The sequence below is a fragment of the Tympanuchus pallidicinctus genome, unplaced genomic scaffold, assembly GCF_026119805.1.
Source record: "Tympanuchus pallidicinctus isolate F22 unplaced genomic scaffold, pur_lepc_1.0 scaffold3, whole genome shotgun sequence".
NCBI classification, from domain to species: Eukaryota; Metazoa; Chordata; class Aves; order Galliformes; family Phasianidae; genus Tympanuchus; species Tympanuchus pallidicinctus.
Genome location: NW_026294747.1, coordinates 37,637,567 through 37,660,646, shown reverse-complemented (window position 1 = coordinate 37,660,646; position 23,080 = coordinate 37,637,567). Strand labels below are relative to the sequence as shown.

At 40.7% G+C, this 23,080-nt stretch overlaps 1 protein-coding gene across 3 annotated transcripts in view; it reads right to left on the bottom strand.

Moving 5' to 3' along the window:
- Positions 1–246: 246 nt before the first annotated feature.
- The window catches only part of TTLL5 (tubulin tyrosine ligase like 5), a 119,779-nt gene continuing 96,945 nt past the window's right edge, over positions 247–23,080 (bottom strand). For all 3 annotated transcript variants that reach the window (XM_052696035.1, XM_052696036.1, XM_052696038.1), the window contains 3 exons: positions 16,032–16,252; positions 8,876–8,961; positions 247–798 (listed from right to left, as the gene is read on the bottom strand). In XM_052696035.1, the coding sequence (XP_052551995.1) occupies positions 758–798; positions 8,876–8,961; positions 16,032–16,252 (348 nt within the window). In that variant the 3' untranslated portion in view covers positions 247–757. The remainder of the gene's footprint in view (positions 799–8,875; positions 8,962–16,031; positions 16,253–23,080) is intronic.

Here is a 23,080-nt window from a genome sequence, read left to right as displayed (position 1 = left end):
TGAAGCGCTTCACCAAGCCACTATTGCAACTGATAGGAGCCACCTGGGCCTCAGAGTTCAACCTTGGGTCTGAAACAATCAGCCAATTAAAGACGTTTATATAGCCTAAACAAACACAAATCAAAATGCAAAAATAAACCACACAAATATAAGCATCCAGCAGCGAAACAATGACAGATTTAAAATCCCATCTAAGAGCAAATATTTTGGAGGTGTGAATTAATAACTGAAATTATAATCAAAACAAACAAATGAAATTACTTTATTCAAACTGAGCATTTCCATGGCTCTGTGCCAAAATTCAAGATGGCAACGGTAAGGATGTTTCTACTCATATGGTCTAAGATTTTTCCCTGCTGCTGGTTGCTGTGATGGCAGCAAAGAATACTGGCTGCTACCAGACTAAGACAGCCTGAAATGGCTGCGCAAATGGGGAATCTTTACATTCAAACTTGGACCTTGGGAGAAACAATACAGACAGGTGGAGAACCTCTGTGTTATAAAAAGATCTCACAGTTAGTGATCAGGAAGAATTGGAAGAGACCCCCAGACTCATCAGCAGAAGTTCTCAGAGGCAGTCATCAGCTTACAGCTGCATCTCCAGCTTCCACAGATGCTCAGGTACTCTCCTCTGTAGCTTGTCCTCTCAGCAGGGACTCCTGTTCACCCTGCCCTGGATGTTACAGGAGTGTGGTGGTCTGAAGTCACTGCTGCCTCTTTCCTCTGCCCCATACTTGGAAGCAAGACTCTGGATTCCTCACCTGGTGTTCAATGCTAGTCCTTTTCTGCAAGCAGAAGCTGGAGGAAAAACAAAACAAAACAAAACAAAACAAACAAAAATATCAGAAGGTAAAGCTTTTGAGTACTCAGAGCAGTCTGTTTTATTGAAATGCTGCTGCACCACCCTGCAAATCTCAGCTACCACCAGAAATCTGAATTCTTCCTAATCTGAATCTCCCTATAATACAGCTTTCCTCTACAGAAAGATCACATAACAGTGTGACAAACCTAAAGTAATAAGCCGCTGTCTGAAAAAGTGCTCTTAGTGTTCCTTTCAAGCCTCAAAATACCCTCTGCACTTCCTTATGTAACTCACCTCTTCGCATGCTGCTCCAGTATTTCTCAATCCTTCTCCCATATCAGAACACTTTTGTTTTCTGCACCTTTTACTTATTTGCTTGCATGGGAATCTACTCCCGCACTCCAAAAGATGCTGAGGACCTGCATGCCAGAATAGTGGGCATGTGAAAAAGTTTATCTTTAAAAGAAACATGATGGGGATTGGAAAGATTTTCTTCTTCCCACCATTGAAGAGAGGGATTTTAATTCTGTATACTGCTACATTTTCCTATTTAGGCATGTTATGGGAAAAAGTCAATGTCATTGTCACTTCTTTTTCATAAAAATCCTCAGACATTCCTTTAAAAAGAAAATTCCAAAACACTTAGAAATGTACTACATTTATTTTGGACAGTTTGCATTTTACAGCTAATCTAGTTGGTAAAGCTTGTCTGCTGTATTTAGCTCATCAGCTTGCTCCTAAATGTGAGCGACACTTGTTGAGAGCTGAGTTTATTAAAAATACTGCTTTATTTTAAAAAATACACTCTCCTTGAAAGCCCAGCGTAGAGCCAAGCATCACACAGCACAGAGGATCTGGAAAGATGTTTAGAAAGCAGCACTGCCAGCTCTGTCACTGCACAGAAAGTTTGGAACCTGAATTAGGAACAAAACTGTCAACCATGTGTATTAAGATAGGATACCAGTCCAGAAAACTGTCCCTTGACGAGATCCTGATATTAAGAAAATGAAGGCATACGGAAGAGACAGCCGACTTCAACCTCATCTTCCCATCTTGAAGAGGCATTTGAGCCTTCTTTGTCTTACAGAAACGCACTACACAGTTTATATTTTCTCACAAATGGAATTAGAAACACCTAATGAAAGCTCCCCTTGCGTGGCTACCTTGAGGACTCAACGCGGGGAGAGGTGTTTACATGCCTAAATATAAATATGTGCATTCTTACCATAAGCATAGCTTAGCTCATGCCCATTGCTACAATTCAGTTATTTCAGAAATATTAACATATGTAACTTGATAAAGTTTTAATATTTCAAAGCTACTTGCGAGCACTCTGCATCCTTTTAAGTTCTGGTTGAGCAGGGGCAACAGAAAAACCTCAGATTATTAGTGACAGCAGCCAACATGAAGTGTTGATTCTCTGTGGTGAGCACCACATACAAATATTTAACAAGGTGTTGAAACATGAAGTATCTGCCTATATGTCTGTCCACATGCTTACATGTCATCCACAACTACATGCAAAAACACCACTTTCATATTTAGAACAGTTAAACAGAGGCAAAAGGTTTATCTCAATTTTGTGAATATGCCTGAGTCATAGGAAATCACAGCTATGTAAAAGGGATATTTGCATGCTATAATGCAGTGCTATATAGATTTTCCCAGCACAGATGTAGACAGTTTTAGTTAGACACCAGCACATAGTCTACTCTGCTTCCAAGTTGCAGGAATGAGATAGAGCAGAGTACCAAGCTGGTTGACAGTACTAGGTCAGGGACCTGTGCTAACATTTTTTTTAGCACTGGTTAGTTCTATTTCATCATACCCAAACTTCTCACTTCTGCCACAGACTTAAATGTCCAAATCTCCTGAATCTTCCTGTGCTGAAAACAGGAGCTTACATTCTCCCTGAAAAACCCTAATAACTCTAGAAATTCAGATCCTTTATCCCAAAGCAGAGGGAATTTATAATCCAAGTGTGATGTCCAGCATTCTCTTGGTACTATACAGTACATCTAAGAAAGGCAATAAATAGATAGGTTTTATTTATATCCTTGGGTGATTGACACTAGCAAGCTAGGACAGCTGGCAACTGAAGGCCAACCTTCCCTCCCCCATCTTTTGGGCACAATTTCAAGTTGGCTTGCTGAAATGGGCAGATGAAGGAAAGCAGCCGTTCCCAGGCATGATAAAGCACTTGAGGGGGATGACTCAAACAGGATGCACACAACTGTATACAATTGAGCAAAGTCTCTCTACAGTAAAAGAGCAGCGAGCAGTCTTAATAACAAATGGAGACGTGGTGGTGGAAGCCTCTCTGAGGGTCTCTCCTCTTCATATTACTTAGAAGACACTGGGTGGGCTCCTCCCCCTGACTGCTAATGCCCTTCTGTATTTGACAGCTTTCATTCTGCTTTTCCTTATTCAGTTTCCTACTCTCTGGTTTGTTGTGGCTTTCTCTTCTCTGGCTCTTCGACACATTTCATTTCATAACTTCAGACACTCCTTTTATCCTATTCACACACATTTTGGCTTCTATTTTTAGCCTCAATAAAGTAATGCCAGATTAAAACAAAATCCAATTTGGATGGGCAAAGTCATCCTCTCTATAGGTAGCTTAACGCCAAATGGCCAGATGTGAGACACTGGTAGCCAAGACATTATATAACCTCTCCATAGTCTTTGCACACCTGATTTTGAATGACATTTCCAACACAAGGAAATGCAGGCAGTTTGCCACCACCTAACTACTGAGAACAAGCTCAGCCTCCAGTCAGGCAAAAATGCCAGCTGCCTGAAGTTATTACTTATCCTGCTTAGGAGCTCTCTTTGAGTCTGTCAGAAGTGAAGGCTCCTGAAATTCCAGCTGAGTTCAAGTTCTCAAACAGGGAAGCCAATTTCTAGAGGCTGTTCTTCGTTGAATTTCTGTTTTCCCAATGTACCTGAAACTTGGAAGATCCTTTCCTTGAGGATGTGGCATGAGACCAGTAGCAACAGGAAAAAGGCTTTCATGAAAGTCTTTCTTTCATAAAAGAAAGGCAAGAAGTTGACCGAAGGTGTAAGAGGCAGGCTGTTGTCACAAGTTAAACAATAAATGTAATTTCTGATCATTAGAAGTGAACACATATCCTCGGCTCTAACTGAGAAGTAATAGCTGAGTTGGCCATTACCCCATTAACATCATCAGAGAAGGACTGAGAATGCTGCTTCTGGCAGAGCTTCATGCTCTGCTGAGATTAATGAGACTTTCACAGTTTTCTGGTATCTGGATAAGCTCAAACACAGGCACACCCTGTTCATAATTTGTGGTGCATCTATTTTTTTAGACCCACCAATATGTGTTTATTGCTGGTCATAAGGTAGTGGCTCCTTGCTTCCACAAAGAGTACCAAAAAACAGCTTAAGGAGAAGGCCTTTCTCTACTTCTCTTCCTTCTGCTCCGTCTGGTAATACAGGCTTACCTGTTATTATCTGACATGGGATAGCTTCAATAAATATGCTAGAGAAGAAGTATTTTTTTCCCTCCTATCCTTCCTTATGGAATCATGGATGTCAGCAGGGGAGAGAAAGGTGATTCAGGATGTTGCTGTAGTGCATGGAATAACAATGGCTTTAGAAAGATAACGCTAAGAACAAATGTGAAACCAAATATCCATAATAACTGATCATAACTGATTCTTTGCCCTCCCGAAACGGGAAACACAATAGTAGGAATCGCCTCATCTTCCATCTGAAGCTCAACTGGTTCCCAAAATATGATACAACAAAATGACTGTTTCTCCATAACCCTTTCTCTGCATAGAGATGGCACTACAGATTGGATAGAGAGATGCTGGCAGAATTATTACTACTGCTGTTGCCAAAGGCTGTTCACAGGGTGAAAGGCATCACTGGAGAAGTTTGATGCAAGGTACAGAGTATCAGACCACTCATCCCTTTCAGTAATCCACCGAGAGCTTCTCAGCCAGGCAGGTATTTCTGGAAGGATTTTCATGGAAGAGATTGTTGTGACTTTCTTCCTGGATTAAGATAAGATATGAGCTGAGACCATGAGTTGCTCTTTTGTGTCGTAAGACATATTTTACCTGAAAGTCAAAGATGTCCAAGGTAGAGGTTACTCAAGGTGCCTATTTTAAGGTCATCTTTCTAACTCAAAACCACTTGGTGCAGTCAGTCACAGCAACAAGAAAGAACCAGGAAGGTGGCAAATGAAGGCTGGAATTAACAGGATTAGTGAGAGGGAGGAGGCGTACCAGCAATGCACCATGCAGAAATCTGAGTGACTTCTTTTCCCAGCTGCTCTTGACAAAGGATTTGGACAGTGTGGTGAGACCAGCTGAAATTGTAGCCAAGGTTCCTTTTGGGAATGTGGTATCAACATAAAAATAAATACATTGGTGCTCAATAAGCTACTGCCTCCCTATGCTGCAGAAGAGACTGGCAGAAGCTGAGGAAGCCTGGACAAGGCTGGGCAGCTGAGAATTCCATCCTACTGTAGCAAATAGCTGGGGGTCTGACACCAGCCATGCACAGTGTAAGTACTTGTTGCATCCCATCCCATCACTACTCTTTATACTACATGTCATGAGTGCCTGTTGTGTTTTACTGACTTTCTTCTTCTTTTGCTGGTGCAAAGCAATTTTTGAATCTTGTACATCTGCATGCCTGCTAAAATAGTCTCTTCTTTCTACAAGCTTATATAAAAGTCTGCATTTCAAGAATGATGATAATTCAGGCAGTGGGTAGCCAACAGTCATCACAGCTCAGACATCAACTCCAACATCAATTCCAATTTCTTGTCTCCAATGAAAAGATGTACATGAATTTCTCATGAAGGCCCACACAATAATGTAAGGTATAAAAAAAGCTTCAGAAATACACATTATACTTGTATATTTCCTGTAAAATATAAAATCTTGGAATTGCGGTAGATATAAAGAAGAGTACGTGAAAAAGTATTCCTTACTATCACTGTTGTAAGCTATTGCATTCATTACTCTACAGCTAACCACACTGCTTGCACACTCATCTTAGTTGGACGGTGCTCAAATACTGGTCTCCTTCTTACCATGGAGAAGGAGATCACTAGAAAACTTAAGAACAGTGTGCCTTCCACCTAGACAAGGTCCAAAACAGCTTGCCAATCCCCATATGCTTCATCAGGATCCAATTCTAACTTCTTACAGATGATGACATACTCTATTTCAAACAGCTGCATACCTTCAGAAGCTGGCACTTATGTGGATATGGGAGCCAGGTTACAAAGTTAACAGACAAGTGTGAAACATCCTGTAACTAAGCTCAAATACAGACCTAGAAATCACATTGAGTAAAATCAACTGCATACCACCTAGCTCAAGAAGTTTCCTTACTAAATTCAGATTAAGTGATTTTTCAGCCAAAAATCAAGCTAGAAGAATTTTGAATATTAGTCAAATGTAGTATTTCTTAACATTTCTTCTATTCCTTTAATAAAATAAACTCTCTCAAAACTTTCAGTAACTCAGGTAAGAAACTAACTGTCCAGACACTACAAATAACGCCAAATGATACATTGCAGATTTCAGTGTTTAGATTTTCACGTCTCTATACTCATAAGAACCTCTGCCTTCTCCCTCATTACTCCAATGGAATACAGTTCAAAGGGAACTTCAGTCTCTTTGTAACATTACAGTGAGGCCATGAGGATATAATGGTGGCTTGTTTCAGAGTCCTAAGCTGCTTTGCAGAACTGCTTTTACTCTTGTATCATCTCAAGAAATCTGAACTCAAGAGCTTGAGCCCACTGCACACCACCTCCTACAGTTGCAATACTAACCAGCAGTGAACTGTTCTCTGTACAGTCCAGTTAAAACATTCCATGTTGACTCACTGTTATTTTGAACATCCTCTTCACTTTTGGTTAGATCATTTGTGACACCTTTATGCTTCTCTGCAAAGCCCCAGTAACTACTACTCCTTGGATAGGCTATCTGAGTAGACAAAGAGAATGGGCTAAGAGCCAGAGGGACAACAGCCAAAGTCAAATGAAGGTCCCAATAACCAGCAGGCAATGGTAGATCCTGGTACTCAACTGAATTCCTCATTCTTCCAGGATGTTTTCTTCACAGAAGCAGTCTCATACAATGGTATGAAAGGGTTGTGCAAACTCTGCAATTAACTGTCACACAGACTGTTATCCAGTTAAGGTCCATTCAAGCTTCTCAAGCATTTTTAAACATATTTGCATGTGTATACACAGAGGTTCTGCTCAATTCCTCTTATCTCCAGAACTGTTCACAGCCTCCTATCTTTAAAATCTTGCAGCTTATTTTGTAATCCGCTTTATGAGTTGTGTCTTCAACTCTTCTAGTTGGTATCCAGGATATTAAATACATGTGAAACAGGAATCCTAAAATAAGCTGTTGATGAGGGAAATCAGGGCCTTAATGTAAGCAATCAATGAAGAGTCAAGAAGAAAAACAGCTGTTCCTACAGGAAGAACCAGAGTAGTCTCTGAGACACACAGACTGGGCACAGCAGCCTCTGACGCATACCAGTGGCTTGGTGGAAAGCTGAAGAAAATATCATTCCTCTTGTTTCCAAGAACAAACATGTTGCTCCACTTTGTTCAATCACTGCAAAATTTAGCACTATTCTGTGAGCTACACACCTCTTCTAGAGACAAGGAAGCTTTGAGTGACTTGCTCATCAGATCCTAGTTCTGACGGCCTACCACCAAAATTACAGCGTGGCAACCACGAGGGTGCTCTTAAAGCTGTTAGAAAGGTTAGAATTTAGCATACAAACACCTTCATATAAGTCCACTCAGTCATACCTTGAAAACTACATTTTATATTTGCTTGTAAATTTATGTATAGTATGCAAAAAACTCAAACTATACAGTAGATGAGAACTTTTGTCTCAATTATATATATGCTACAGTGTTGACAAAATTTTATTTATTTTGATAATCTCATTATATTCCATTTCTAAGCTGTTACGTTCCAGTGTGGTGTAGGGTCTTTGTTATTGACAACAGCTGTTCACACTATAAAATCTCTGGTAGGGTAGCTGAAGTTTCAGGCAGGTGGTAAAGTGTAGGAGGCAGTTTGGAATCGTACAGTAAGTGCATGAGTTGAATGTTTGTGCTGGAGGATCAGCCATAAAAATTGATGACATTAATGTTGGACATGTCACCTTTAAGTTTCAGAGCCAGATATCCAAGAGATGGATTAGGCGGTTCACCTCTCTGCTAACTTCTATTTCAGCCCATGAAAACATAGACAAGACTGCTTCAGTGATACTCAAGTCACATTTTCAAGGTTTTCAAAGTAAAAGCTGAGGTCAGAAACATAATTCTTTCAAAGCACTCTAGATCATAATTTATCTGTATTTGCCATTACAGCATCGTCACAAATTACTGCAGGCCACGGGTAATATGGGTTCATCAAGACTACGCTCTACTGCAAATATGACTGCATCAATAAAAAATTCATTGGGTCCCCATTTTCTGAGATCTTCAATTCGTATTAGCAAAGAAACTTCTTTAAATGAATTAATCTCTAGGGAAGGATGAAGATTTGATTTTATAGGTCTCAGTGATCTTTCTTTGGGAGGTTTCACCTCTACTGACTGACTTCACTATGCAGCTGATTCACAAATCTCAGTGACATCCTTCTGAACTAAGGCACTCTTCTGCAAGACTGAAGAAAAATGTAAAGAATGTCCTGGCCTTTTATTACAGTCCAAGCTTGAACAACAGAGCATCTTTGAGCCAAAGCCTAAAGCAGGGAGGCCATTTTAGCCAAGTTTTTTTCCCAGCCACATTTTTAAGCATCTTCCTCTTCCAATTCTATGAAACCGAGTCTTTGCTCCCTTTTGTTTAGTCTTTTCAGTCCTGGGAGGAATAAATTCTCTATGCAGCCAAAGCCAAGCTGTTACCTAGGAACCACTATGTGCAGAGTAGACAGCTGTGTTTCTTCCTTTTGCTAAGGTTTTTTAGTTTTGCTTTTTTTTAACTGGCAGTTCTTGAGAAAGATGAAAGCATCCCAGCATGGCTACACCCCTTTCCTGGTCTTCAGCACTCACCTGTGGAATTTGACCCCGGTTCACAGGATGCAGCACTGCGAAGGCTGTTCTGGAATCCGTTAAGTTGCCTTTCAACGGAGGTCACCCTAACAAGTAAAAACATCAATTAGAAAGAGATGAGAAGGCATATACCAAGAAAGAATAAAGGTTCTGAACAACAACAAAAAGTTTTAATGAGACTGTGGCTATGAAGCTGTGACTGAACATGGTGTGAAACAGGTAGTGACAGCAACAGCTCCAAAAAGGCAGGGGATGACAGACGAATGCTCAAGCCACCAACAAGACTTCAATGCACCTAAAACATCTAATTGTCCCACACCTCTTGGATGCTGATTTTGAAGGATAAAGAAGATGGATGGTAAGCGGTACGAAAAGCACAACTCAACCAGTAACTCTGTGGTATCCTTACTCCAGTGATTTGAAGCAAAATGATTAGGCAACATTAAAACAAAAATGCACGAGAGTAGCGGGCTTGGCAAAAACAAGCTTCATTCAAAATCTAAGTCCTTGCATCCTGTCTTAGTAGAGACAACTCATTTCGGCAAGATTTCTCACATATGTCAGAAACTGAGACCTGCAGGATGCATTTAGTCTCCAACAGTAAACACCCAGTCCTCAAGCAGATATTCATGCAAATCCTCCTGCATTTAGCTCAGCACCTGAGTTACAGTAAAACAATACTCTATGGAGAACAACTGCACTTCCTTTAATTATTATAAATACTCATTACCAAAATGACATCAAGCTCTCCTACATAAAAAAGAAATCCACTCATAAAAGTAGTATAAATTGTACAGCTGCAATGATCTACTCTGTTTTTAAAAATTAATCTATCTATTCTTGGTTTGTCCTCTCTTCTCTTACACCTCTGCCTTTTCTTCCTCCCTGTCCAACTCTGTTCTGATCGCTACACATTTCTGTATGCACACTCCTGTTTCTCTGCCACAGTGCTTCTCCTTCACTCATTCATATCTGCCATGAAACGGGGTTACTGTGAGCTCTTCCCCTGAAGAACACTGTAAACTCCAATCCTCACGTGATGCCCTGATTACTAACAGACTCAGGCACATGTGTGCATTTACTGCAGTTTTTTTCTGAAATGTTTTGCCTTCAAATTTCAAAGGCAGCAAGTTGCCAGTAATCTGGGTGCTTCTTGCAACTGCATGGCCAGAGAAGGCCTCCTATACTTTATGTCAGCTGCATTTTAGTAAAGTAAATTGAAATCTATACAGGAAAGGAAGAGGCAGCAGATACAATGTGGAAAGCACAGCCCATTACTTCAATCAGCTGTAATTTGAAATGCTGCTGTCAAATGAGGTGCCTGTTTCTATGTTTATTGTCTGAGAGAATTTTGGATCTGTACTTCTGTTGTGTTTGTTTTTTTTTTCTGCTGACAGTGCACAGTCCATCCAGGGGCAGAGAATCCAGATAGATCTTTGTGCTTTTTATATAAACATTGCATGCTCACACTTAGCTTGTCCACTTCATTAATGCAGCACAATTGACAGACAGATCTTGCTAATCTGTCTTTAGGTAGAATAGAAGACTAGCAGTTGAAAATGTCATCAAGGATATCAGCAAGTACAACAACAAAAAATGACAAGAAAGTTATACTTCTACCTTTAAGTCTGCTTTACTTTTACTGCTTCCCACTACAGACTTGCCTGTCCCCTTTTCTTTCTACATCTTGGTTTTTGCAGTTTCAGCTGCCATCTCCATACAGCCCATTCTCAGACAGATCTGTGGTAGATCTGTCACCCTGCTAAGCTCACCTCTCAAGGTCTCTCTACTGTCCTGATAGAAATTCTAGTCCTGGAACATATTCATGATTTAAACTAAGTAAATCCTTTTCCATTTTCTTCCCCCTTGAGTTGGTTGAAATCCCATAACTTTTCTCATTTTCCTGCTTCTAGCATCTATGTCATTTTTGCTTCCATTTCTCCAGTGCAATCTTTTGTTAAGTCCTCCATTTATTCCTCTTTAAAACTAACAAACCCATCCTTTTCCCCGCTGTCCCCTTCACTTAAATATCTAACATTGGCCTTTTTTCTTGCTCATACAACTAAGCCCTCCTTGAAATTGATACTGACTTTCTTCATTCAGGCACTAAGCCACCTCTAAGCTACTCAGTTCTGGATTGCAAATTTGGAGGATGCTCTTGTTCCACAGATGCAAAGAAATATTTTCTTGACTGAATTTTGAACACCTTTGTTGTAACAACCTATTCCTGGGATATCATGAATGTGTCTAATGGTCCAGTGGGGACACAAACAAATTTGCATCACATAAAGCCTAGAGTTTGACAAGAGGACAGCAACAGATGTGAAGAGCCAGAGCCAGGGAGCTTGTTCCTCTGTTGCTCTTGGCCAAGGTATCTCCACATGTGTATGTGTGTGTATGATCTGAGGCTAGCCAAGGGCTAAGAGCTGCAAGGCCCAGTGAGCCCAGCTGTGTCAGGGTGTTAAATCAAGGCATGTCTCTCAGATGCACTGCTTTTGCTGCCAGAAATGTCTAAGGGTCAGGCAGACTGATTAACCCACATGCTCAGGAGCTAAAACAACAAGCATGCCTCAGTACAGCGATAGCAAAAAAAAAAAAGTGGTCTCAGCAACAGATGCATGTTTGGTCTCCTGCTGCCTCTCCTCTTTTTTGGTGAGCACTCAGCTTGCATGTGTGACAGCATCAGCTCACTTGAGACACTTCATCCGTGTCTGTGAATAAGCACATATGGGACAGGATACAGACCAGAAATACAGCATTTTACAGTGCTTGCTCTATGGCCATTCTTTTGCACATTTGCCCAGCTTGGCCAGCCTGTCCTAGAACAGCTGGCTGCTGCTGTGTTCAACTTTAATCAGGACTCCACCCAGTTGTGGAGTGGATTTCCTGAACCCTGGAGAAATTCATCACCTCTACCCTATTTCTGTGTTAGTTACAACCATGCAGAACTTTGCATCTTCTACTGCTGGTATTGTTCACAGCAAATAAATAGCCAAGAGAAGAACAAGGCAAGATCATGTGCTATGGTGTAGGAAATATTTGTTCTTCCTGAGTAGAGTTGTTGAGAATGATATTTACAGAGAAGTTCAGTACAAGAAATTAGGCCATGCTGACCAACCCCAACAGTTGTTCTGTTTCAGTCTATCACTGGTAAAATCAGAGATTTTGGGCTTGCTCTCTCCCTGATAAAATCTTGAACTGTATGCTCCTTTCATCTATCTGGTATTTCCTCTCTTTATGTACAGCAGTCTAACACTGGCAGCTGTATTTTTCTGAAAATCTTTCATTTAACTAATAGTTCTGTTCACAGGCTGTCCAAGCCTTGCCCTTCTTTAACATCAAAGAATCATTAAAGCTGGAGAAGACTTCTAAGATCATCAAGTCCAACTGTCAAACTTGATGCTGTCACTGAGAGCAGCTCTCTGAAAAATTACCATAGGAATGATAGTTTAGAAATCTGTATTTATTGTAATTTAGTTGTTCCTAAAAGCAGAAAGATTTTTTGTCTACCATCTGTACCAATTCACTCTGGGTCCTCACAGTTGTGCTAATATATTTTCTTGCTTTGGTTGCCGTCATCTGTAATGTGAAAGTTCTATTCAGCAAATGCTGCTTCCAGGGACATCTGCTTCATCCCATGGCTTACAAATACTATTTATGTGCCTTCTGTTTCAAATTTTTTACACTCAGTTAGCAGCAGGTTTCTTCATGGTTCACAGGCAGCCAACAGTGGCAATACAAGCAGTGAAAAGGACCCAATCTGACTTCTGGAAAGAAAGAAGGGTTTGTTGTATCAGCTATTCAAAAGCTATCTTTCCACTTGTAATCTGAGTACAATTAATCAAAACTATGGAGCCACAGGAGATCATTTCATGAGCCTGTGTTTCTAAGTGGAGCTACACGTTAAACCATTTCTCCCAGTCACCACAGTCTTTTTCCACATCTTTAATGTGGGCCCCAGTCTTCCAGTCCATTAGCTTAAACAAGGAGTCTGCTTTGGACACAGAAGAAGTGTGTCTTAAAGTCAACCCGCCATCTTTTACAAGTTGAGAGACTGAAAAAACAAGAGAGACCATAACTTGAAAACACAAGACTGAATTGTCTGGCTGTTTCATTACTCTTTTCCTTTATGTTTTAAGCAGAGAAGCATCCAACTTACTAGACTGTATCTGAATTAACCAGTAATGTTCACCTTTAGCATCTCACTCTATCTGTAGAAGTGTTTCTAACCACTTATTCTTTCCCTCCTCTTCTGGAAGCCATGTGTGCTGGCTAGGATAGAAATGATAATGCGTGCAAAAGGATAGAGAGGTCAAAGAGACAAAGTTGATTCTAGTTTGTCTTCACTGTTCAGTCTCTGGAGGAATTCTACAAAAAACTTGAAAAAGGTCGTTATTAAGATGTTAAACAAAAGCCAGGTGGTGCAAGAACAGGCAGAGAAATAAAGGTCTGACCTACTGAAAACTATGAAAAAAAGAAATGAGATACAAGAGCTTAAACAATAGTATGGGATTAGTTTCAGTGAATCTTGTGGAAATAATACATAGCAGCGAGGAGAGATCTGTAAGGAGAGGTCAGGAAAGCAGCCAACAAGAATTAGGGGTGAAAGTGAGCAGTAAATCAAAGATGACCTGACAGAGAAACGAAGCAGCCAAGAAGCCAAAATTAGATTAGATGTTACAAAGAGGGATATCTGCCATCTCGTAACCTTAAGACAGAGTAGTCTCACACTGGAAAAGTACAATCCTGGGTGCTACAATGCAAGAACTCTGACAAAGTGAAGAAAATATAGTAAATTCAAGACAATTAAGGATTTGGCAGGTGGAACTATTATCTGAGGTTAACAAAACCTCAGTAAGTCTGAACAACATTAGGAAACTCTAAGAAATAGAAGGATTTTCAAAAGATGGAAAGTATTTGCAAGAGAAAGTGTTGAGGGTGGTTCAGTATAGAGGAATGAGGTACAAGAAGATGAAATAAAGTAAGAATTCAGATTGTGCATCAGGAGAAACTTTCTAAAAATACAGTTATTTAGATTAATACAAAGCCTTCTGTAACATACTGTGGGGTTTCTTCCATTAAATTTACTTGAAAGCAGTCTGCCCAATGTCTGAGAATACTCTGCACAAAATAACCAGGGACTGTAGAGAACAGGCTAGAGAATGTAAGACATATTTTTTATCTCTAATCTAGATTCATTTGAGGCAGAGGCTTGCCTCTATCCACTCTTCCATGCATCTCTGGTCTACTCTTGACAACACGTTGGGCTAGACTGAGACACAGCAGCTTTTAAATTATTAGTTCTCAGCACGCTGGAAATATAGCTAGGCACTGGTGTTTTCCATGTAAGTGAAAAAATGTTACTTCAAGGTCCTATGAATGACAAGAATGGGTTCTGAGCTTCATACTGGAGTCTAAAAGGCAACTTGGAAAGTATTTCCGGAGTGGCTCCTTGCAGCCTTCAATACTTGGATTAGTTTGCTAAAATTCTGAAGGAATCTTTTGCTTTTTTTCCCCCTTCTGTGCATTTTTGGTGCTGAACTTTTTCCGGTTTTCCCACACTCCTGCCTGTCACAGAGCAGAAACCACAAAAATGCAGCAAAGTAAAGTCTGTCCAAGGAGCTGCAATTCCATCTCATAAGAATAAACATTTCTTCTGCCAAGAAGTGAGCACAGCACACCGGCATCTTCAAATACACATCTCTGCTGCCCGACAGAGAGCCCCACTGACACAGCCTGTCACCTGTACTAACATGAGCTATCCAACATTAAAGAATTCAGATATCAAATTCACCAGCATATACCTGCCAGACCTGATGCTTGCATCTGCATTTGCTGAGTTGACAAAGTCTACTGACATCTTGTTTTCTTTTTAGATAGTTTTGGAGATTCACTTAATATGCTAGCTCTTAAGATAGTAAGAGTACAAGCAGGAAATACACAAGTTTCCCACACACTGACAGTGCCCCAGCATCTTCATGAAGTGTCTTCTATCAGTACGCTTTTATTAAGCCTCCTCTCTTTAAACCAGGAAGCAAACAAAGAACCAGGAAACCTCACAGGAACCTGCTCTGAAAGCTTTACAACTCTTCTGGGTATAGAGTATAAGAGAGGAAGTTATGAATGCAATTTCTGCCCTTCAGGAATGAAACATGTCTGAGGAAAAACTTGCCAAAGGATGTAATTGACAGAACTGCATTAGACTAAGAGAAAATAAACAGAGAGAGCTAAGGGAGCTAACAAGAAATGGAAAGGATAAGAAAAATGGAAAACAGAAGCCTTGCTCACATTCTTTCCTGATACACGGAATACAACAAGAAATGGAAAGGAAGGAAACTTAAAATCAGTAAACAACATTTCATGGTAAGTGTGTTATTTTGTTTTTAAAGATAACATACAGCAAATTACTGTATTTTTGAATGGCAAGCACTGTAACTTGAAGCTTAGTAAAAGTTAAGGAAGGATGAGCATTTCTACAGATAACAAGGAAAACAATCACTACATTAGACATAAACATGTTAAATGAAATAAACAGTTCTGCCTAAAGGCATAAGTCAATCATCATACATTAAGCTTATGGGAAAACTTGGCTCAAGACTAGATTAGCTTCTTAAGGATACTGGTGCTTTACTTACTTTTTTCTTTTTTTGGCAGCCTCTTCTGACCCACCAGACTCAAACCCTCATCAAAGATTAAATAAGGTGCCTAAACACAGCTGACAAGTTATTTGCAACACCTGCATGGGACTGACACATAAAACACAAAATCTACAGAAAACTTGTGCTTATCTGGGGCAGCAGTTGGAGGTTATGTAGACTAGCCTGATGCAATTAAAATGGCACTAGCAACTTGCATTTAGGTAACTGACTCCCAACCTGGACAGGACTCTTCACTGATTCATTCTGGCAGTTCCTATGTAGTTGTTTGTATGTTGTTACAGTCCGGCTTACCTTGCCACTGTGAAACATGAGAATGCACAATAGTGCACATTTAGTTCAGTACTTCAGTTCACACAGATCAAGTTATTCTGAGATTTGTCTTGAACAGCCTGAAAGACCTATGTCTGAGTCACACATACACAGGTTCTGCTCCTATACTTCTTTTTAGTGGAACCAGTGCCAACTTCCTGTTGTAGATGGAAAGAGATAAAACTTACTTGGAAATCCTCTGGGCTGCAGTTTTTCTGACCACTGCCTGTCTGTGGTTTGCTGGAGGCTTTGGAACCAGCTGAGAAGGCGTACACTGGGATGGCACCACTTTGTGCAAACTGGCTGCCTTCTGGATACCTGAAGTGGCACTTGATGTCTTGTGTGCACCAGAGCCAGGCGACATAGGCACATGGCTGGTGCTGGATTGCGAGTAGCTGGCAAAGAGAGCCTGGTAAAAGCAAAACAAAACAAAATCATAGTAATTGGTGAATCTCTCCCTGAGTATAGCTGATAGCTGACAGATGAGAGTGACGTTTTTGTAAGGGAGAATCTCTTCTCAGTGAAGGCAACCTCACAGTTTCCAGAGCAGTTCCAAGCACAAAAAGAACAGTTGTCAATGAAGTAGTTTTAAGAGCTGAACTGCAGCATCTAGGAAGGCAGAGAAGCTTATTACTACCACACAACAATGCTGTTCTGGAGGAAAAAAGAAACCGAAAGGTCTTCCCCAGTCTAATCGTGCAATAGACTTCTATAAACAAAGTTTTTGTTGCTTTAACTGACTTTCTGCCTTTACCCTGGTTAGCTGTTCTTTGTCTGCAAGCTGGGATTAATACAAAGTTCTAGGAGAAAAAAAAGCTAGGTGGAATATGTTAAAATACCAGATCTTCCATCCAACCCTGTAGGTGCTTCAAGTAATTGGAAAGCTTTAAGGTATAGTCTCTGAAAAAGGAGAGTTGAGGTCAGCAACAAAACGGAAATCCCCAGGAATACCAGGGAACTGAGAATATTTCTATTCCTAAAGCAAGTGCGAGAGCAAGCACGTTGAAGATTTGACACAGAGAACAAAAGAATCTGCATGTTGTGAGCAATACACTGGCATGGCAGGGAAAGGGAAATGGCTCCCTATGAGAGCTCTGCAAACTACTCAGCTCTTTTTAGAAAGGAGTAACTTGCTGGGATTTCTGCCTTTACTTTCCTTGAAGTTTCTATTGCCTCTGCCCTGGGAAGCTAAGCATAGCCACACAGTTCGGCAGCTAGAGGTCAGTGATAGGAGATGAAGGGGATGGCTGAGCAATTGCCTGTCACCTCAGCATGACCTTGGCAGCAGTCCACTTCACTGCATTTGTCCATAGCTCCTTCTCTGGTGAAAAACACACAAAGCCACAGAGAGTGGGCTCCAGAGAAAACCACAGTCTGAGGGCTGGCTGAATCTCAGCACACAGACAGGAAAAGCCCCTCTCCCCCGCAGTTCTCTGGTAAATGGCAAGGCAGTGGTGTGTGGGAAGGCGTTTCTGACAGGCTGAGCTCTAGGGAGAAAAGGAAGTGCAGGAGCCAAAACAGGCCTGTTTCCTAACGAAAGTTCACTGACAAGATCCTCTTGAGCTCCCAATTCTTAACCTATCCCTCCCCTGAAGCTCTACCTTGATCACAGCTTTCAGCTTTAGAAATAAGTAGCTGGTGTAAGTGCAGAAGTCTGGAAAATAGCAGTCACACCCCACCTCCTCTCAATAAAACAAACCAAAACGAAACGTGGTTCACTGTGTTGCATCTTAGAGACTCCTGCATTACAGGGGTGGAATAGAGACCCTCAAATCACTGCACCCCCTTCTTACTCAGGAATGCCACTTCACTGTTCCCTGCTTCCCCTACACATGCTTCCTGTGGGTATTGGTTGTTTTTTTTTTCCTTCTTGTTTTTAAAATCATTATGAACCTGGTGCCTGCAAAGCACACAGTCTGAATCCCTTCCCTGTATTAACAGGAATGTGTAGGGAGGATTGTGACTCTCAACAAAACGGCAAGAATGGATGCTGTAATGAAATCTGATCAGCAAAAGATAGGCTGAGATCTGTCTATGGAAAGATCATGGATGTTTTCTTGAGGATAATGGAATTCCAAAATAGCCTTTGTCTCCATGCTGTGCTGAGATTCTGGCTGCCTTCCAGGCAGAGATAGAAGCTGACACAGACCATGGCTTCTGGATTCAGCTACAAAGCATACTGCCCTGCTGTGAACTCAGTGGGGTCAGAACAGGAAACCAGGAGAAGCTACTGTGCAAATAAAAATGGGCAGCTGAACAGAATAGAGCCTGACTGCAAAGGTTGGGAAGATGCTCCAGAGATACCCAGAAAGTGGGAGATATGCCTCAGCACTCAGGATTCTGAATGATCTGAACCTAGTTAGAGCAGAAGCCTTAAGAAACCCTGCCAGAAGCAGTCCTGAAGCAGGTAGCACCCTCCAAAATGATGCAGAAAAGGACAGCATTTACCCTATCCAGCACACAGAGAAAGTGATTTTCCCCAAGCCACAGTCAGAAGTAACATGAAAAGTGAGGCTGTGATCTCAGAGAAGATCCTGACTCTCAATCCCCTATTTGCCTCGTTCGATCACACCTTCCCTTGCATCCACACCTACACACGTACGCCGTAGACAAAGTGTCTCTTTTTGTATAGGATAACATTTTTAATCAGAATATCTCAACATATACAGCTTGTATATAGTATTAGCCAGTAGCAACTGAACTAGGGCTGCTCATGACTGAAAGCAGGGAGGTACGCAATACTTTGAAGAAAAGCAGATTAATGAACTTCAAAAACAGAAAGAATGTTCCTGGCACTTAACCATCCCTGTACCTAACACCCATTCCTAACACAGTAACGGAACAAATGTTGCAAGCAAAAACATGCTCATTCTGTGACCAGAGGAGCTAATGAAACTCATTTCCTGTGAATCTGCCTTGGTTTTGAATCTTACAGTTTCTAATATAAAGCATGTGCCAAATTATGTTTCCATTCATAGGTTTGAAGTATTCTTGTGTGGATTTTCTGCTGTATAATTAGGAGTGGCCCAATGCTGCAGCTTTGCCTTGATGAGAACAGTAGCTGAGTACCCATCTCAGATTCATAGCACTTTAGTTTCATTTTCATACTTTCATTTGTATAAAATATAGCTTTGAGATTTCTATACCGTGGTCATTTGGTTTAAATTGAATCAGCGAGCCTGACAGCAATGAGAGACCCAGCAGTATATAAGAACTGACAAACATACTCACACATGTACTGCACAAAGATGTGTGTAGTTATGCAGAGAGTTCCTAATTGTTAATGCTGGAAACTGAGATGTTCATAAGGAATAAATCATAACAAAGATTTAGTTAAAACAACAACAACAACAAACAAACAAAAAACCCCAAACCCCAACCTTTTAGAAAAACAACTGCATTTCTGACATTGCAAAAATACAAAGAATCAAAAGGCTTGGATGACTTTTGGATTTATACAAATTGTTTAGCACAGGTTCTTCTGAACACACAATATGTTCAGCTAAATCAGTTTGGATGCAACAATCAGTTGAGTTAACAATTCACAAAATGGCAATAATAGCATATTTTGACCTTACTGTTTAACTGTCACAGTGTTAAACTGCAGAAAGAGAAGAATCTTGGGGTCATAAATATATTAAAAGGAAGAAGAGAAAATTCAAGGTATTCCCTGGATGTCCATATACTGAAATGAAATGATTTGGTGCTTTCTTCCTTTTTCTGTCTTTGATATCGAACTGGAAGCCACATCATTATTTAGAAAGATACTGAGAGAATAGCGATGAGATTGGAAACATGGCACAAAGTTTCAGGTGGTGTAAATCACAGACCACTGCTTTCAGAACAGTTGTTCTGCTTCACCTAGACTGAGATTTTGACTCATCAGCATCACAAGATTCAAATAGGAAAGATGGCATTTAGCACATCTGCAGGGAAAACAGTCAGAGGGAAAAAGCTGCAAAGCAAGAATAGCAAGAGACTGTAGCAGTCCAATATATAACAGTTCAGAAAACAATGATGTTTAAGCTGCATTCAGAGAGGCCTTATGTCCTCAGGCAGGAATAACATAGTTGTAGGAATATTAGGAATGTTATCTTGAACACTCAAAGTTCTCATTAAGATCAAGTAAACTGCAGGGAATTCAGAAAAGAGTAAGATACGTGAAAAGGGATGATGTTTGCCGAACTTGACGCAGTAACACTTCTGAGAACTACCATCTTCAAATGACTGAAAGATGAGAATTATTTAAAGGATGAAATTAGTCCAAAATTTTATTGCATAAAATCTACTTACGTTTTTGATTGAAAACGTGATCATAACTGACCACATAACTCATTAACGTGATTTATGTCTTGTTAAGATGACTTTTTGTTTTTTATATAAGCAGGATGATTCCTAAATACAACTGAACTTTCCTTATTTTAATTTAGCTTTTTATTCCCATGTGACATGTTTGGCATAAAGATCTGAACTCAGTAGATGCTAGGCTAAGCAGACTGAACATAGCCACACAGAGAAGGAGGAACCTCCCTAAAGCTACTGGCATTTTTCCAGTACAGGAAACAATTAGAGAATAAACAAGGATGGTATATTCACTGCCTTGCCAACTGCAATAGAGATACTAACATTTAGGTCATAATGTGTCACATGAGGTCTCCTTTAAACATTAAAAATACTGCTGTAAGCCTGGTTTTCTTGTCTTCTGGTTTAATTTTGTAATTCTTATTCCTTGTTTTTATTGGTATCAGATTTAAGCTTCTTGTCTCCACTTTCCAGCTCTGTCCCTTCTATTTTTTTTTTTCCTCAGGCTTTGTATTGTCTCTATTCCTGGTCCCTACCACTGCAGAGCTTTATGCGTTTATTTGTCAGATTGGCATTCAGTCAGCTTGGTGCTTTTCTTTTTATCCGAAGAATAAAATACCTGTTCTGCCACTGAAGACCTATTTCCATCACACTGCAGAGTGAGAACTAACCTCCACATACAATGAGCGGAAATTGTTATTTTTTTTTCCCCCTTCTACACAGTATTTGCTGCCCTGCAAGCTGCAAAATGCTTGGAGGAGAAATCATCATCCTGAAGTGTCTGGAAAGCACTCAACCAAGAGTGGGTGCTACCACAAAGAAATACGCAATAAGCTCTCATGATCAGATACATCCACAGCATGGCAGTGGGGAGCATTCCTATTACACAAACAATTGGCTAGGAACTTCTGTGCTTTCCAACACAACTAGCTCATCTCCAACATATCGAACTCATTAACGCACAAGCAGAAGCATTTGCCTGCATTATTAATCATGGTGCTTCTGTCATTTGTTCATATGCTATCCATTTATATACAACTAAACTAGCTTATTTGTCACAGGCGGAAGGAAAAATGGGCAACTAATCATGTTGTACGGTCATGCCATACCCAAGGCGCCTTGATAAATACACTTCAGCTACTGAAGTGGCTGGTCTGCCTTCCAACAGGAACTTGAACAATGACGTGAAATGTTTGGCTTGAACAAGTCCTGCACGCATTTCCTATGACAGTCTTTCAAGTAAAAGACCTTCCCCTACCGGGGACACGTTTATTTTGTTAATAAACTTTCACAACTTCAAAGCGTTATATAGAGGTGTTCAGTGTCAATCAGAGGAACTGACCACAAATGGTGGAGATCATTTTCTAGAGACCATCCAATAAATGCATAACAGCAGACAAGGCTAAAACAATGGTTACCCAAGCTCCAGAGCAGCCCTTTAATTCTAATTAAGATAATTCAGGAAGATTCAGGTCCCACTAAAAAGGGTGAATCCAAAATTGTGGAGCCCACAGACCCGTATCCTATGCTTTTCCATTCTTGAAATGCAGTGAGGTTAAGTACTTGTTCTCCTCTTTATCATTCCCTCCCCTCACAGCCAACCTCTGATGGTGGCACCGAGTCTCCAAATAGTTCTGCTAGAACTTCCTCCCCGTTTTTATCACTTGTAGCACTTAGAATGTTAGGAGAAGCAGTGGAATTTCTAAATACACATAGAGTTTTGGGGGATCTTCTCCAACATATTTTCTCAGATCAGAGTACCAACTGTTGATTGTGTTCAGAACAACTAGTTAGTGCTGTGACTGAAAAATATAATCCTTCTAACCCTGTTGGGGACTTCCTATAAAAGATCCAATTGATTCTAAACTCTGACCACTCCCAGTTATGGTATCTTGTCGAATACTATTAAGCTTTCTCCATTCCAGCATCCATGCCAAACTGCATGGGGAGAGGGAGTGACAGAGAACATGATACTGTATCAGAAAAAGGCATTACAGGGAAGGCATGAGAAAAGTAGAAAACAAACAAGGAGATGCAAAGAGCAGCACTGAATTTGAGGGTCTTAAGCTATGCAGAGGTCAGAATAAGAGGCTTACCTAATAGCCTTTCCTGCATCTGTAGTTGTCACTCTGATTAAGGTAACAAGAAATGCCTTCCATACTTTGTTGATATGACTTTACTACAAGACTGGACAACAGCACTGATACAAGGATGCTTTATCATGAAAGTGAAGATAAGGCTACGTGAACAGAGGGAGGAGGGAGCTGACAAACTTGAATGTAGCAAACAAAACAACAAAGCACAGGGTAGACTTCATTACATGAGAAGGTACACTGCTGAGAGAGTTGGTAGTGAGAGTTAGGTGGCTTAGGTGACACTAACCAGAAAATGTGTTGAAATCATGCTTCCGATGGGCAGCAGAAAAAAGTGGATTGGACACCAAGGAAGGAGACATAAGCTAGGGATTGTGCAAGTAACAGAAAAGAAAGGGCAGTTCCTGGATGGTCAGGTCAACAAACTGAAGTCTAAGAAGGAAGGGATTAACAATAGCAAACTGGAGAGGGAAGTCAGGTAGAACAAAGATGAGAGTAGAGCAATGACTGGGAGGGGCATCAGAGGTTCCACACAACTGTGACTGGAAGGGGAGGTCTGGCTGACTCCATACAAAGTTTATTGTGAGGGGATGTGTCCAAAAAACAACCATGCTATCAAGATATAGTTTTCACTACAGAAAGTCTGACAGCCCCCATGTTCAGCAAATCCCTTTCTTCATTAATGGCAACTTCAGAGCAGCCTGAGCCTGCGGCATAGCAATGGCCTCAATACTGCAACTCTGAACTGCTTGGCTCAGAGAGAGAAGGGAGGCAGAGCAGCAAGGGGGATCTTGTGGGGGTGAGTGGAGGTTTAACAAAGAATCACTTTAGCAGAAACTCCT